The sequence below is a fragment of the Scardinius erythrophthalmus genome, assembly GCF_964197995.2.
Source record: "Scardinius erythrophthalmus genome assembly, chromosome: 1".
NCBI lineage: Eukaryota > Metazoa > Chordata > Actinopteri > Cypriniformes > Leuciscidae > Scardinius > Scardinius erythrophthalmus.
This window is the reverse complement of record NC_138221.1, coordinates 43,362,991-43,379,223: the sequence shown is the minus strand read 5'-3', so window position 1 is coordinate 43,379,223 and position 16,233 is coordinate 43,362,991. Positions and strand designations below refer to the sequence as shown.

Here is a 16,233-nt window from a genome sequence, read left to right as displayed (position 1 = left end):
AATAGCAGGTTCATTAAAAAAGTTCAATCAGTGATTTGACAAAACTAAAAGATTGTTCTAAAATGTCTCTTCAAACATGAGCCTCCTCAAAGAAAATCATCAATCTTGACCCAACAGCAATACAATAGAGAGGGACACATGAAGTAGCTACATTGTCAAATGTAAAATGTTAGACATTTCAGGGATGTAACTTGGACTATATCAACAGCAATATTGCTGCAGTCTTGCATAGAAGCTATGTACAAAAATCAGACATGCAACAGATTTAGAGAGAGGTAAACATCTTATGAATAATGAAACATTCACAATCCTCAAGAGAAAACATACCTGTATATTGGGCCTCTCTGACTTGCTTTCCCATCTTGTGGTCGAACTCGCACTTAACTTTGACGTCTGTGTCCGTCCATTTGTCGGCACTGATTTGAAAAATGCTTGTGGCACTATACAAGGTTACTGAGGCATTCTTCTCACTTGTGTCATAGGTGTCTATCGCATTTTTCACCTCCTTACCATCCAGAAACCACTTCAACGAGTATGTTTTAGGCGAAAACTGCCGGGCTGAACACGAGAAGGATGCTGTCCCACGCTCTAACTCCTTTTTTGTAGGTTCTGTTAAGACGACAGTTGCAGGCTGATCTGGAACTGGCAACATACAGGAGAAAACAGAGAGAACATGAAAAGCAAGAAAATGCTTGCTTTTTCTCAAAATGTAATGATTCAATTTTATATTATGTATTTTTAATCACATTTTCTTTAGGGTGACTTGTAACATCTTGTCCAGGGACTACGGATGAAAAATAGCCTTTGGCTAATTCTGGTACATTTACAGGATGTTTTTATTAATGTACAATGTCCCTGTCAAACTAAGTAAAAAAAAAAAAAAAAATGGTGCAACATGCTTTATTAAGCAAAGCACACAGATGCTCTTGAGTTTGAACGTCAATGTTAAATGTTGTAGCCTATATTTATATTTAACTTATTATTCTTTTCTTTTTCCTTTATCTTTTGTTTATAAAACAAGAAGAAATCTCATATGCCATTGTTTTCCCTGGCATGAGGTCAGAGAAAAGTATTTCTAAAGGACTAAGCATATTATGTACTTTTCTGTTCTAATGTTTTTTAGATCTTTAGCCTTGCTGTTCTCAGCTAGTGTAAAACATTTACTGTCATTAGACTTTGATAAAGGACAACTGCTTGACATGCACAAAAATATAAAAGCAGGTTCATTAAAAAAGTTCAATCAGTGATTTGACAAAACTAAAAGATTGTTCTAAAATGTCTCTTCAAACATGAGCCTCCTCAAAGAAAATCATCAATCTTGACCCAACAGCAATACAATAGAGAGGGACACATGAAGTAGCTACATTGTCAAATGTAAAATGTTAGACATTTCAGGGATGTAACTTGGACTATATCAACAGCAATATTGCTGCAGTCTTGCATAGAAGCTATGGTCAAAAATCAGACATGCAACAGATTTAGAGAGAGGTAAACATCTTATGAATAAAGAAACATTCACAATCCTCAAGAGAAAACATACCTGTATATTGGGCCTCTCTGACTTGCTTTCCCATCTTGTGGTCGAACTCGCACTTAATATTGACGTCTTTGTTCTTCAATGTGTCGGCACTGATTTGAAAAATGCTTGTGGCACTATACAAGGTTACTGAGGCATTCTTCTCACTTGTTTCACGGGTGTCTATCGCATTTTTCACCTCATCATCCTGAAACCACTTCAACGAGTATGCTTTAGGCGAAAACTGCCGGGCTGAACACGAGAAGGATGCTGTCCCACTCTCTAACTCCTTTTCTGTAGGTCTTGTTAAGACGACAGTTGCAGGCTGTAGAACTGGCAACATACAGGAGAAAACAGAGAGGACATGAAAAGCAAGAAAATGCTTGCTTTTTCTCAAAATGTAATGATTCAATTTTCTATTATGTATTTTTAATCACATTTTCTTTAGGGTGACTTGTAACATCTTGTCCAGGGACTATGGATGAAAAATAGCCTTTGGCTAATTCTGGTACATTTACAGGAATGTTTTTATTAATGTACAATGTCCCTGTCTAACGAAGTAAAAAAATAAAATAATAATAATAAAACAAATGGTGCAACATGCTTTATTAGGCAAAGCACACAGATGCTCTTGCGTTTGAACGTCAATGTTAAATGTTGTAGCCTATATTTATATTTAAATTATTATTTTTTTCTTTTTCCTTTATCTTTTGTTTATAAAACAAGAAGAAATCTCATATGCCATTGTTTTCCCTGGCATGAGGTCAGAGAAAAGTATTTCTAAAGGACTAAGCATATTATGTACTTTTCTGTTCTAATGTTTTTTAGATCTTTAGCCTTGCTGTTCTCAGCTAGTGTAAAACATTTACTGTCATTAGACTTTGATAAAGGACAACTGCTTGACATGCACAAAAATATAAAAGCAGGTTCATTGGTATTAAAAAAGTTCAATCAATGATTTTACAAAACTATAAGAGTGTGCTAAAATGTCTATTCAAACATGAGCCTCCACGAAGAAACAATATCCCCACTGCAATATACAAAACACTGAACCCAACAGCAATAACAAAGAGACACATAGCTAAAATGTAACATGTAAAATGTTAGACATTTCAGAGATGTGACTTACCTGGTGGAGCTACTTTAGCTGTTTTAGTGCCTTGGGAATTTGAAGCTTCACATGTGTAAGGGTTTTGAGGATTCCAGTCGCTTTTCTTCACACGCATATGGCTGATTTTGGTGTAGTCTCCGTAACTCCCGAACGCTGGATACTGCACGAAAGTATTCAGGTCTTTCTTAGTATCCTTCCATTTGAAAGTGAGTGAGTCCGCAGGTGAGAAACCTCTGGCCAAGCAGCCGACGGTGACGAACCCAGCAGAATCAGCAGAACACTGAGACAGGGCGAAGATTGACTTCGGCGGAGATGGTTGAGCTGTAGAGACATTACATCTTTCTCAGACAATAAACTACAACATAACGCAACATAGGCCTACATATACAACACTATTAGGCCATGTCAAAAGAACGAATGAATAAATGAATGAATGAATGAAAAATAAAAAACAAATTGATTGAGATTACATCGCTATCTTCGCTTTACATCAGAGTCCTGTGGCCATGTTGATAAACTGCTTAAGGCTACCTTGAAAGTAAGTCATCTTTTCTTCTTCTTTAATACCTTCTTTTTTCGATAAACTTCATAACTTTTTTTTTTTTTTTTAAGTAAGTTACTTTAACAAGTAAATTGGTCTAATTTGAATAAAAAAAGTAAGACTGATTAGGCTACCCCTTGGTTAACTGTTGGTCAGTCTTAGTCGATCGCGAAAAACCTAAAATTTCTGAATTTCAGAATTCTAAATTAGTGGAATTTTTTTTTTTCTTACACTCTTAAAAATAAAGGTTCCAAAAGGGAGTTTTCACAGCGATAGCCTTGAATAACTATTTTGGGTTCCTCAAAGAACCTTAGTGAACACTTATTTTCTAGTGTGAAGAACATTTTAATAGCTAATCTAAAGAACTAACCTTTTGTGCAATGGAAAAGATCCATGGACATTAAAGGTTATTCATGGAACCATCAATGTAATTTAAGAACCTTTGTTTTTAACAGTGTAGATGCTGTATGTCATATAGCATATATGTACAGTCATATTTATTATCAGACATAGGCCCATAGGCTAATAAATAAAAGATTATCTAAACGAATAATAATTTATTAGGCTACTGGATAATGACTGCATAATGACTTTTCATTTTGTTTCAAATTAAACAGTTCTTGTAACTTATGAAGTGTAAATTAAAAAACAAATTTAATAAAAATTCCAACCATTTGAGAATTTTAAATAAAAGCATTGTATAGCAGTTTGTAACTTTGAACTATGAAATCATATGAAAAAAAAAAAAACGAAAAATGCATCATTAAAAAATATAGCTCCCAAAATACTGCAAACAAACACCACTAGCACTTCCAAAAGTTCCGGATTATTATTTTTTTTTTTATTGTGCTAGAAATAATTTCTTGAATAGCGGTTGTTAAACAAAAAACATTATTTTAATTCTCCAATTGTCCTCTTCATGCATTGACAGATAAAGGCTACCTTTCTAAATCAGTAAGCTATACGCCAGTTTATTATTATTATTATTATTATTATTGTTATTATTTTATAATATCGGGATGCAATCAACAACTTAAAATATACACATTATATTAGTGGATATCAGTGCATAAAGTTAAAACGAGACGTTACAGTTTAGTTAGGATTTTTAGTCTTATATTTATGCTCCGGCTGTTTTCAGCGGCTATTGAGCAGTTTAAGGCAACACATGAGAGAATAATGTACAACGAAAGGAGTCGTTTAAGAATAACTACTGTTGTATTTTTGTTCGTTTTTAACATGAACAATATTACAAAATTATGTAGTCTTTTAAATCTAATGAAATGGACAACAGCTAAATTAAGACAGTTTGCTATAGAAAACTCTCTTAAAGATATAATAAAAATAAATAAATAATAAAATACACGTGAATTTTTGTAAGATACAAATGTCCTTGCAATTAATCATAAAATCTTACTGTTTGTTACGGTGACTTTGGTGCCGCTTCCCCAGTAGTCGAAAGCCCAGCTACACAATATCTTTTTAATGTTACAGTGCAGTATAAAAATACAACGCTCAGAGTCTGCTGAACGACCTGTAGCCAATTCCTTGTTTTATTTGAATGCACAAATACAATTATTTCGAATTTAATTATTCATAATCGGAATATTTACGTTTCTAAATTACTTTAGACTGTGTCCTGACTTTAATTGTCTTATCGCATAACATGAAAATATCGACACTGAAATGTTGCTTTAATGTAAAAAACAAACAAACATTTTTTTTCGACAAAATAACTGCCACACATTTATCGTAGGCTACTTAAATCAGATTTTGATTTGGTAGGTGGATATTTTTCTTACCTGACGAGACAGTGACCATTGTTCCTTTCCCCCAGTAGTCAAAAGCATTGTCACACTGGCATTTTACCAGGGGATATTGTACAAAAATAGCAGCTATATCATATGTTTACCTCTTAAGTAGCTTTCATTTATTATTATATAACCCACAGATTGAACTATTTAGACTTTTATTTAGCCTTAGCCAAAACGGAATAGAAACGGACATTTACATTTAGCCAAATATTTAAAACGTGCCAAGATTATTGAGAGGATTCTTTCTTACCAGATGTCACTGTGACAGACGTGCCTTTCCCCCAGTAGTCAAAGGCAACATCACAGTGATACTTTTAATTTCTTCAGTGCACAAAAACACAAACGATCTTTTCCATATTAGCCAACCTTAAAACCTGATTTCTTTCGTAATTTATTGTCAAATTATCCATGATATTTTTTTTTCTCTGACTAAAAGTGTTGTTAATAAGTGAATAATCGGCTCTAGAAATAGGTTTCATAGCTATGCATAACGATTCATATTTTGCTGTTTGGTTCGTAAGCTATTTTATTAATTTGACTTCTTACCTGATGTTACAGTCACCGATGTTCCCTTTCCCCAGTAGTCAAAGGCACCGTCACAGCGGGAAGGTTCACGATAAGAGCCATACCATAACCACAATAATACATTTTCATAGGCAATATTTTGTCTAGGCCGACGTTCTCAAAACGATTTAGTTTGATACGTTAGTTCGCACTTTCTTTAATCGGAGTTTTAGCTACGCGTTATTTAGTTACCGTTACCAACGCATCTTTCCACTGTTAACCAAGGTACAAATTGTAAATACGTCTGCATGTTAGTTTCTGTGACAAGAAAGACTACCTGATCTTCCAAAATAAGTTAAAACAAACAAACAAACAAAAAAGTAAATAACAGAAAATAACGGCAATAACTTACCTGAGGAAACGGTGACTTTGGTCCCTTTCCCCCAGTAGTCGAAGTAATCGACACAGTGACTGATGCCTTTGAGTTACTGACCAAAAAACCCACACGAAGCAGCGATGTTCATGTGATCAAAATAACTTTGGTCAGAATAAATGGATCCAGTGAAAACTTATCTCGCCTTTCTATTGTTCACAGCTGATCTATATGTCAGAAATATTTGCAGCACTTATGTTGCATTAGCCTTATATATTCAAAACATGATGACCCTGAAATTAGAAAGCAATTTTTATAGGATAATAATCTGAACCAAACTCTTCCTGCTTCTGCCCTCAGTACAGATGTGTGCTTGTATTTACTAATAGGCCTAATTAAATAGAATAAAACATATTTTGAACGAAAAATCATAATACAGTTGTGGTCAGAATTAATGGCACCCCTGGAAAATATGATAAAAAATGGCTGTAAAAAAGAAATCTGCATTGTTTATCCTTTTGATCTTTCATTCAAAAAATTCACAAAAATCTAACCTTTCATTGAAGTAAAATAATTGAAAGTGGGGGGTAAATCACATTATAAAATAAATGCTTTTCTCCAAAACACACTGGCCATAATTATTGGCTCCCTGTTATTAAATACTTTTTGCAACCTCCTTTTCCCAAGATGACAGATCTGAGTTTTCTTCTATAATGCCTGATGAGTTTGGAGAATAACTGACAAGAGATCAGAGACCATTCCTCCATACAGAACCTCCCCAGATCCTTCAGATTCACAAGTTCATGTTGGTGCTTCTTCTCTTCAGTTCACTCCACTCATTTTCTATTGTGTTCAGTTTAGGGGACTGGGACGGTCATGGCAGAAGCTTCATTTTGTGCTCAGTTACCCATTTTTGTGTTGATTTTGATGTTTGTTTTGGACCGTTGTCCTGATGGAAGATCCAACCACGGCCCATTATAAGATTTAGCAGTGGCAGTCCGCTTTATATTTGTTGTCTGTTGTGATGGATGATGAAGGGAATTTGGCCTTTGTGTTTCCTCATATTTAAACTCCTGTGAAACAATAACTCAGCTAGACAATTTCATGTTCCTAGTCACCCTGGTGTAGCACTTCACTTTTTTGCTACCTGATTTGTAGCACTTCATAGTCAATCAAAACCAGTTAGCACATTAGTTGTAATTGAAAATGTTTAATGACAAAATATGGTTATGGTTACACTTAAAATAGTTTCAAAATAGATGTATGAGATGATGATTATTTATATTATTAATTGTATCCAGCATATTTGAAAAATGTTACCAGAGAGAGAGAGAGAGAGAGAAAGAGCCTTCCAAATGGCCAATTTTGCTTGACCAACCAAAAAATTAGAAAAAGTACAGATGTCCCACTTATCGCGAGAATACTTCCACCCAAAAATAAACACTGTTTTTAAAATAATTATCCATAAACTACTCAAAATTCTATCCAAAACATTAAAAGCAGAGATAATTTACAACATTCGCAGAAAACAAGAAAGACTGTGTCAAGTTCATTACACAAAGTACAAAATGAAGAATCTGAATATTCACATTTAAACAGAAAAACTTTTGTTGGTAATGCACAATGTAAAATCCGCCACTGTAAATCACCAGACCTTTTTGGCATGTTTTTTTTTTTATAAAATAACCGCCATGAAGGTGATTTATTCTCTGTCACTGAGAGATGAGATCTCCATTTTGTATCTCTTCTCTCTCTTAACTGTCCAGCAAAGAAAGACTTTACACAAATGTAACACCCGGCTAGATACTAGATCCTACAAAATCAAAACCATGGACCAGAAACAGAAGATTTTCGGATCGACTCACAGAAGCAATTATTAGCAAAGATGATAGTAAAAATTAATAAAATAAATGAACCACTCGGAATACTGGAATGTAGCTAATTAAAAGGTAAGTGTATTTCTTTTCTCTTTGTTTGTTGTCTTGCATATGTTGTATTTTTTGAAATTGGCAGAATGAAATAAAACAAAATAAAAACAAATGAATAACAGTAACACAGTATTTGAAATAAATGATAAACACAGAAACAGTCAACAATTCCCAATGTCAGTTTCTGAAATTTGACCTCAGTGTCTCAATTTCAAGTTCAATGTCTCAATTTCAAATTCCCCCCCAAAAAATAGGAATGTTCATAAAAAATGAATTAATGAGTTCAGTCCATGAAGATAGAAGAAGAAGAAGAAAAAAAAAACTTTGTCCTCAGGGAAATCCAGGAAAAATTTGGAAAAAGAAAAAAACCGTAATGTGTGCAGTCTGTCCTACCAATCAGAAAACTCTTTCTTGCAACTCTCACAACTCTTTTGCTCTGTTTCCAGGTACGAGAATATGGGATGGCTCACCAGTCCAAACCAGGGATAAGGATCCACAGCCAGGACAGAATTCAAGATCACAGCAGCAATTCAGAACTCACAAAAGAGAGAAATAAAACAAGAAACACAAAAAACCCGGCCTTGCAAAAACAAGGCCAAAACAATCATCAGTTAAACACATTCAAATAAACAGTTTCAAATTACTAAAATGTCTGTTTCAATTATTTGGATACAGGAAACAAATACATGCTAGTCACCATTGTGCTTAATTAACACACTAGAGTCTATATGCAGAGCTAGCAAAGCTAGCACCGCATGGCACACACTTTACAATAGAGAAAAATATAATCTCAACAAAAAGTATGTCTTTCAAACATTTAAACATAACTATATGCACTAATATATTATATCAGAAACACTTAAAGCATTTTCAAACTAATTTTTTACATCACTCATCATTTTTTCAATGTATTTTACACATTAAGATTACAAAAACAGTTTCCACATTCCCAAAATACATTTCTTATAAAGAAATCGGTACTCACCAAGAAGAAATATAAATCAGAGAACAAAAGGAAGAAAAAGTTTCAAGGAAAAAGATCGCCAGATTGATCCTATCACGTTAGTTTTATCTTCTTGTCGCAATCAGGTTCACAACGAACTTCTCAAAACTCAAACATAAATCCACTTCTCACTTTTAACGATCTATTGCTGGATTATTAAACAGCTATTCTCAAATCATTTACTCTGCTATCACTGTCGTGTCGTTCGGTATCTCTCGTGTCTCTCGTGTCGTTCGCAATCTCTCTCACTCTCTTTCATCTCTGCTTGTACGCAATCTTTTTTTTTGGAAACTTTCCAACAGGGGCGGAGCTAACCTTTCACCTCACCAATAAGGATTTAGTTCAACTTCTTTGTTTTGGATTATTTATAATGAAATAAATAAATTTTACTTTGTGTTGTTCTTTTCTTACTATTTGTTTATAGTGATATTAATAAAAGAATACTAATTATTAATATTAGTGACCCGAGTTAATGACCTGGGTTACACAAACATTATATACATTTTGTTTGTTCACTATAGAAAAAGGAAGGCTTTGTAAACCTTTAAAAGAGAGCAACAAGTTCACATTATCATCATTATCATTCCCATGTTGGTCTACCTGTGGTGTTATACACTTCTGGAAAAAGAACTTCTGAATGATTATTACCAGACATACAATTTGTTATATATCCCCACAAAGATCTAGGAAAAGATGTTTTCAAATTCTTTAATATATTTCCAACAATTCTCTCTGATCTACCTCCAATATTTGTAGTAAAATGTTGTACTGAAACCCACTCTCTATTTGTCAAATCAATCAAATCTCCAACTTTAGTTACACCAGCTAAACCAAAGCTAGAAATATCAATGCTAGACATAATAAAAGTATGGGAAAACCAGGGATTGTGAAAAAGTGGTTCATTAAAGCCGAAATGCTCTTTTCGCTCCGGCTTAAAATAACTCCAAGCTTCAAACACAGATCCATAAAACTTTATCTTAAACATGTCCTTTACAACATTTTCTGAGATCAGAAACATTTGCTTATCAAAACCCATCTTGTTTTTTCCCCATAGAAAGGCAAGACCAAAACTGATCCACGGTACAGAGTCCGAAGAATAAAGCAGTTTTTGGGCAGTTTGTAACCTCATGGCTTTCACCTTAGAGGCTAGATGAAGTAGTCCTTGATCGCCCTCAATAACAGGAAGACAAAGAACCCCTGGAAGAAGCCAATAATGTTGTTTCAGTCCCTTAGAAGCCTATGGAGGAGTGAGACAGCGCTCAGATTTAATAAAAAATATCTTAATTTGTGTTCCGAAGATGAACGAAGGTCTTACGGGGTTGGAACAACATGAGGGTGAGTAATTACTGACAGAATTTTCATTTTTGGGTGAACTAACCCTTTAACATCCTCTTTGATCTAATGATCACTGTGATGTCGTCGGCATAAGCTGTTCATTTCACTGATGGAGTATTTGAGAGGCAAGATGATGGAACCGACAATCCTTGCAGCTTCTCTCTCAACATCCTCAACATTGGTTCAATGGAAATTGTGTACAAGAGGCCAGAAAAAAAGGTCTTGTCAGAATTCCATTAATTTTCAGCATACTATAAACATCTTTATACAGAAGTCTTATCCATGAAGTAAACTGTTTTCCAAAGCCAAAGCCTTCAAGTATTTTGAACAGATATTCATGGTCAACTTTATCAAAGGCTTTTTCATGGTCCAAACAAACAAGACTAAGATCAAACTTATGCAGTTCGGTTGAATACAACATGTCCCGCACAAGAAGAAGATTGTCAAATATAGACCGCTTTGGTACACAATAGGACTGATCTTCGTGAATAATGGATGCTAAAAATTCCTTGAGACGATTTGTCAGAGCTTTAGATAATATTTTATAGTCAGTTCCCAAAAGAGAAACTGGTCGCCAGTTCTTTAATAGGCCAAGATCTCCTTTCTTGGGTAAAATAATGATTACAGCTCTTCTGCAACTCAGGGGTAAGATTTTTGATTCAAAACTTTCACAAAACACATCATACAGATCCTGTCCAATGAGGGACCAGAAGGCTTTGTAGAAATCCGAAGTCAAACCATCCAACCCTGGTGATTTTCCTGAGGATTGCTGCTGAACAGCCTCAGTTAACTCGTGAAATGAAAAGGCTTTGTCTAACTCAGCTTTATCTTCTTTTTTTTAAGGTGTGGAAGTCCATCTAAAAGCTGATTAGTTGTTTCAAGGTCACAATGTTGTGCTGTATATAAATCTTCATAAAAAAATTAAGTTTGTGAAATTATTTCTTTCTTTTCCATTATCTCTTTTCCATTTGGCAATTTAAGATAATTTATATTTTTCTTCTCTCTAATATTCCTCTCCAATGAAAAAAAGAAAGTCGTAGAAGAATCCATGCTGTTTAAATGAAGATATTTTCCTCGTATGGATGCACAACGACTTCTTTCTTCATACAAATTCTTTAAAATCAAATTGTACTCTTTAAGCATTTTTGCAGTTTCTGTCTCGTCACCATCAGTGATGGAGCTGCTTAGCTTGAGAATTTGCTCTTCCAAGAACTGGACCTTTTCAAGAACTTCCAAGAACTTCCAAGAACTTTTCTTTCAGTTCCATCATACGACTTCTTGTATATTGCTGACAAAAGAGCTGGATCTGTACTTTTCCAATATCCCACCACTGGCCTAAAGTTTTATACTTTAATTTTCTCTCTCTCCACTCTCTCCAAAACAGAGTAAAAAAAAAATGTAAAAAAGACTTATCTTGACTAATCTATTGTTAAAACGCCAGATATTATGGTGGGAAGTGCTCTGTGTTATGCTCATAGCTACCGCAATATAATGATGATCAGAAAATGATGTTGGCAAAATTGTACTATTAAGAAACCTTCCTCTATTATTCCTTTGAACGTAAAATCTATCAAGTCTTGCACCAGAGACAGTGTTAGAATTAATTTTTAACAATGTGTATGTTTATCTCTAGGGAAGGCTTCTCTCCAAACGTCTACAAGGTTGTGAAACTGAACAACGGTTTTGAGAGTTTCAGACAAAATGGCAATGAACAAAGCAACCTTTGGAGAACTAAGCAGACAGAAGCGTTTATTAATAATTATGTAATATATAATAATTATGACTTCTTTACATTTACGGTTTACTGTGTTTTTTTTAACCTTTTTTACCTTTGTTACAATTTTCTTAAGGCGATAACGCTTCTGTGTAGCCTGTACTGTAGGCTACTTGTGTTATCGTTTATTTCCCACTGCATGTACCTTTAGCTGTAAAAAAAAATTGCATCACAATAAGTGTATTCCCAGCTAACAATTTTAGGTTATAAGAACGTTACAACACGAACGTTTTTGATAACTTTTAGAGAACTTTCAGAGAACGTTAGCCAATGTTCTGAGAACGTTCCCTGTTAGCTGGGTTGTGATTGTCACTAACATTTTTGTAATTAAACTGAATTTTATTAGGTTTAGTGACATGTTACAATGTTTACATGGTACAATTTCTGGTAAGCTACGCTTTTTTATTATTTTAATTCAATTGTGATTTGATTTAATTTTGACTCATTTGTATAAATATTAGGTAGGCTACACAAGATAGGCGTTAATTTTTCTCAATTTTTTTTTTTTTTTTTTAAAAACCAACTCACCTAATGCTGTAAACATACAGAGAGAGCCCTATCAGCTGGTAGTAGGCTATTATTTAAGGTTAAATATAATGCGTTTTTTATTATTATAATAAAACCTTTAATGATATAAGTAAAAATATAATAAATATGTAATATAGAACACATATTTAGCAAAACACTCTCTATAGCAATTTTTTTTCTTGCCAACTGTCCTATAGGCTAGCCTATATATTAAATGGCTTTCCTGAGGTAAATGTGACATAATTGTCCTTCAGCTATGTTATTGACCTCTTCACGCTGATGAAAAACACTTATTGATCGATGTTATGTATGAGGAATATACATTTCGGTAAGTTGTCATAAAGTAACCTGCTTTGTCTAGTCTGTCGGTCTCCGTGTCCTCTTTGCTTCGCGATTTTTCTGTGCGTGAGAAAATGCATGTGTGGCGTGAGAGCGTGTGAAAATGTGTCTCACGGTGAATGCGTGAGAGTTGGCAGCTCTGGTTAAACGTGCTCCAGGTCCTCCAGCAGGTGCTCGTGCTTCCATGGCGGTTTCAGTTGTGCTTCCTCCTCCTTTGGCATGGCAACAAACAAGCATTACGCTGAAATAGAGCGCGCGCCGTGCGGAGCGTGCGTACTGCAATCTAGGAGCAGTGATTCGCCAAACCTCCCTTATTGTAGTCGCACACATTTCTTCTGATTTTATTTTGTAGTAACGAGTAACGAAGATGCTTAGTGGAAATATAGCGGAGTAAAAGTATACATTTTATCTAGGAAATGTAGTGGAGTAAAAGTGAAAGTTGACATAAATTTAAATAACGAAGTAAAGTACAGATACGTGAAATTTCTACTTAAGTACAGTAACGAAGTATTTGTACTCCGTTACATTACAACACTGAAAGACTGTATAATCTTTGCCTTCGTTTGTAAGTTTCACAGCTAAGTTGAGCGGATCTTGTTGTTCGTTCAATATCATGTACGTAAAGCGTCTAAAACGTGCTTGATATTCGGATTTTTCAGACCCAGCGGAATCATTTTTATAAGGTGCTGTTAATCTGCCATATCTTTCAAGAACGCCTTATTCAGTCTTAATGAATGGAGGAACGTTCTATAGTACGATTTTCTTTGATGGACTCGATAACGGCAGTAGGCCTACTGGCACAAACGTATCATTAATCGTAATAGGGCTTGGGCGTAGTGACGTCATACTTGGCGTGGCGGCCATGTTGATGGCCTCGCGAATGTGAACATACAGCAAGTCGAACGAGGAGAAGCAGAGTTGGGAGAAGAAAAGAAAGAAAAAAGATGTTAAAATCCCGAAAAGGATGTGGAGTTTACCGGGATACGTTAAATAGGGAAACCATGCAGGGACCAGTATGTGGACAAATTTTCCTGTAAAATATCCCGTATTTTAATACCTTACTCTCATAACATTAATGTTAGCCCTTCCATCGGACCTGTCAGTCTCTGTACTGTTTGTCTTGTTGCTACCCCCTTGCCCTTCCAGCGAAACAGATGTTTTCAAAGCATCGTTTTGCTTACTTGAAGGCAACCGTAGCGTGATATTGGCCTTTTTAAGATAACAGCGTGGTTGTTGTGAGAGCACGATTTCATGCCAATCTGTAAGCAAAGTCACGTTAGACCTAGCTTCACAACTCGCTTAGTTAATGCTGCAGTTTTGTAGTACGAATTTTTGCTGTCAGCAGAGGGATAGCAACAGAAAGATGAATGTTGAAATTTTAATTTTTCGGGATATTTTATAGGAAAATACTAAAACGGGAAGACAGCGGGAAAAGAGCTCAAATGCATGAGAAACCCGGAAAAAACGGGAGGGTTGACAGCTACTAACTACACTTTTTTGCCGATTTTGTCCACATAACGTTACTGGTCCCTGGCTTCCCTATTTAACGTATCCCCGTAAATTCCACATCATTTTCGGGACTTTAATATCTCTTTTCTTTCTCCCAACTCTGCTTCTCCTCGTTCGACTTGCTGTATGTTTACATTCGCGAGGCCATCAACATGGCCGCCACGCCAAGTATGACGTCACGACGCCCAAGCCCTATTCCACGTTCAACCAAACCATCAATCATCTGAACATCGGCAAGAAAAACAACAACAACAGCTTTGTTCATCCTTGAAGCTGACTTGATATTTAACCCAACCTGTTCGCTGACTGCAACCACCACATATTCCACAGATATTGAATCATCAGATGTGCATTTCAATCCGTCAAGCGTGAGAAATCTTCGCTTGACCCCATTTATCTATGTTGTCTGACCTCAGTCTGCGATCAAAAAAAGTTTGTTAATTAAATGTAATCCTTTAACGGAATCAAAAAGAAAAAAAGAAAAAAAAGAAACGTAAAAAAAAAAAGATTAAAGTAAACAAACTCTCAAAAGCATGCTCCCGAACTCTATTTCTTCCCACTACCCACAATCCCTAGAGAGAGAGAGAGAAAGAGAGAGAGGAAAGAGGAGGTAAAGGAAGAGAGCCCCAAGAAATGGACCCAGAGAATCAGAGAGCCAGAGCATCAAAAGAGACAGAGCAACAGTTTCAATCTTCTTTTATCCTTTCCTGACCATGTGACTTTAACCCAACTGTGAGACGTTTAAACTGACCAATCAGATAATTCGAACTTCCCCCACCATACTAAAGGTGTGACAATTAATTGACCCCCAAAATACAAACATTTTGGCCTACAGGCCTAGATCACTATCAGGCCATCTGTGCCTATAGGAACTCCAAATGGTCCTTGTGGTAGAAAAACAGTCAAGCAAATGTCTTTGTTCATTTCAAATATCTTGGATTATTTCAATTCTACAATCTGCATTTTATATAGGCCTATTTCATATGTTTTTCTTAATTTTTTTGTTATTTTATGGCTTAGTTAATCCTTATCCTTCAGTGAGAAAATAGAAAGCATCAGAAACACAATTGTAAATGTACAATCTTTAATGGTGTCTTATGATTCAGCCTCAATTAACGCCCCTCAAGAACAACTACAGCGCTTTACAACTATAGGACAGGAAGAGCGAAATAAAGTTATCATTGCATCTAAACCAACAACATGTTTATTAGATCCAATACCCACTAAACTACTGAAAGAAGTGTTACGTGTAGTGGAAGAGCCTCTTCTCAATATTATTAACTCGTCTTTATCTTTAGGTCATGTTCCAAGATTATTCAAGTTGGCAGTTATAAAACCTCTCATTAAGAAACCACAATTAGATCATAATAACAAATTACAGACCCATTTCAAATCTTCCATTTATGTCTAAAATATTAGAAAAAGTTGTGTCCGCTCAATTGTGCTCTTTCTTGCAAGAAAATGATATCTATGAAAAATTTCAGTCAGGATTCAGGCCGCATCATAGCACAGAACCTGCGCTCATTAAAATTACAAATGATTTACTTCTAGCTTCTGACCAAGGCTGTATCTCAATACTAGTTTTACTCGATCTTAGTGCTGCGTTCGACACCATAGATCATAAAATACTCTTAGATCGACTACAAAATTACACTGGTGTTCAGGGACAGGCATTCAACTGGTTTAGATCGTACTTATCAGACCGCTACCATTTTGTCTGTTTAAATGGGGAAAAATCGAAGATAATGTCAGTAAACTATGAGTGCCGCAAGGATCTGTGTTAGGCCCTCTGCTATTCTCAATATATATGCTGCCACTTGGTAATATTATAAGAAAACATGGAATTAATTTCCACTGTTATGCTGACGACACTCAATTATATATTTCATCACGACCAGATGAAAACGCTAAATTATCTAAATTGACAGAGTGTGTTAAAGATATAAAATACTGGATGA

General features: G+C 35.2%; 1 protein-coding gene and 1 gene segment (V, D, J or C); both read right to left on the bottom strand.

Moving 5' to 3' along the window:
• LOC308697667 (immunoglobulin heavy constant mu-like) overlaps positions 1 to 16,233 on the bottom strand; it is a 439,123-nt gene that overhangs the window by 4,369 nt on the left and 418,521 nt on the right. The window contains exons 2-5 of the C gene segment in view: positions 5,899 to 5,964; positions 2,646 to 2,948; positions 1,541 to 1,849; positions 328 to 642 (exon numbers count right to left, since the gene is read on the bottom strand).
• The window catches only part of ighd (immunoglobulin heavy constant delta), a 509,609-nt gene that overhangs the window by 81,642 nt on the left and 411,734 nt on the right, over positions 1 to 16,233 (bottom strand). Inside the window, exon 3 of the mRNA XM_081377044.1 lies at positions 4,586 to 4,635. Within this exon, the coding sequence (XP_081233170.1) occupies positions 4,586 to 4,635 (50 nt within the window). The remainder of the gene's footprint in view (positions 1 to 4,585; positions 4,636 to 16,233) is intronic.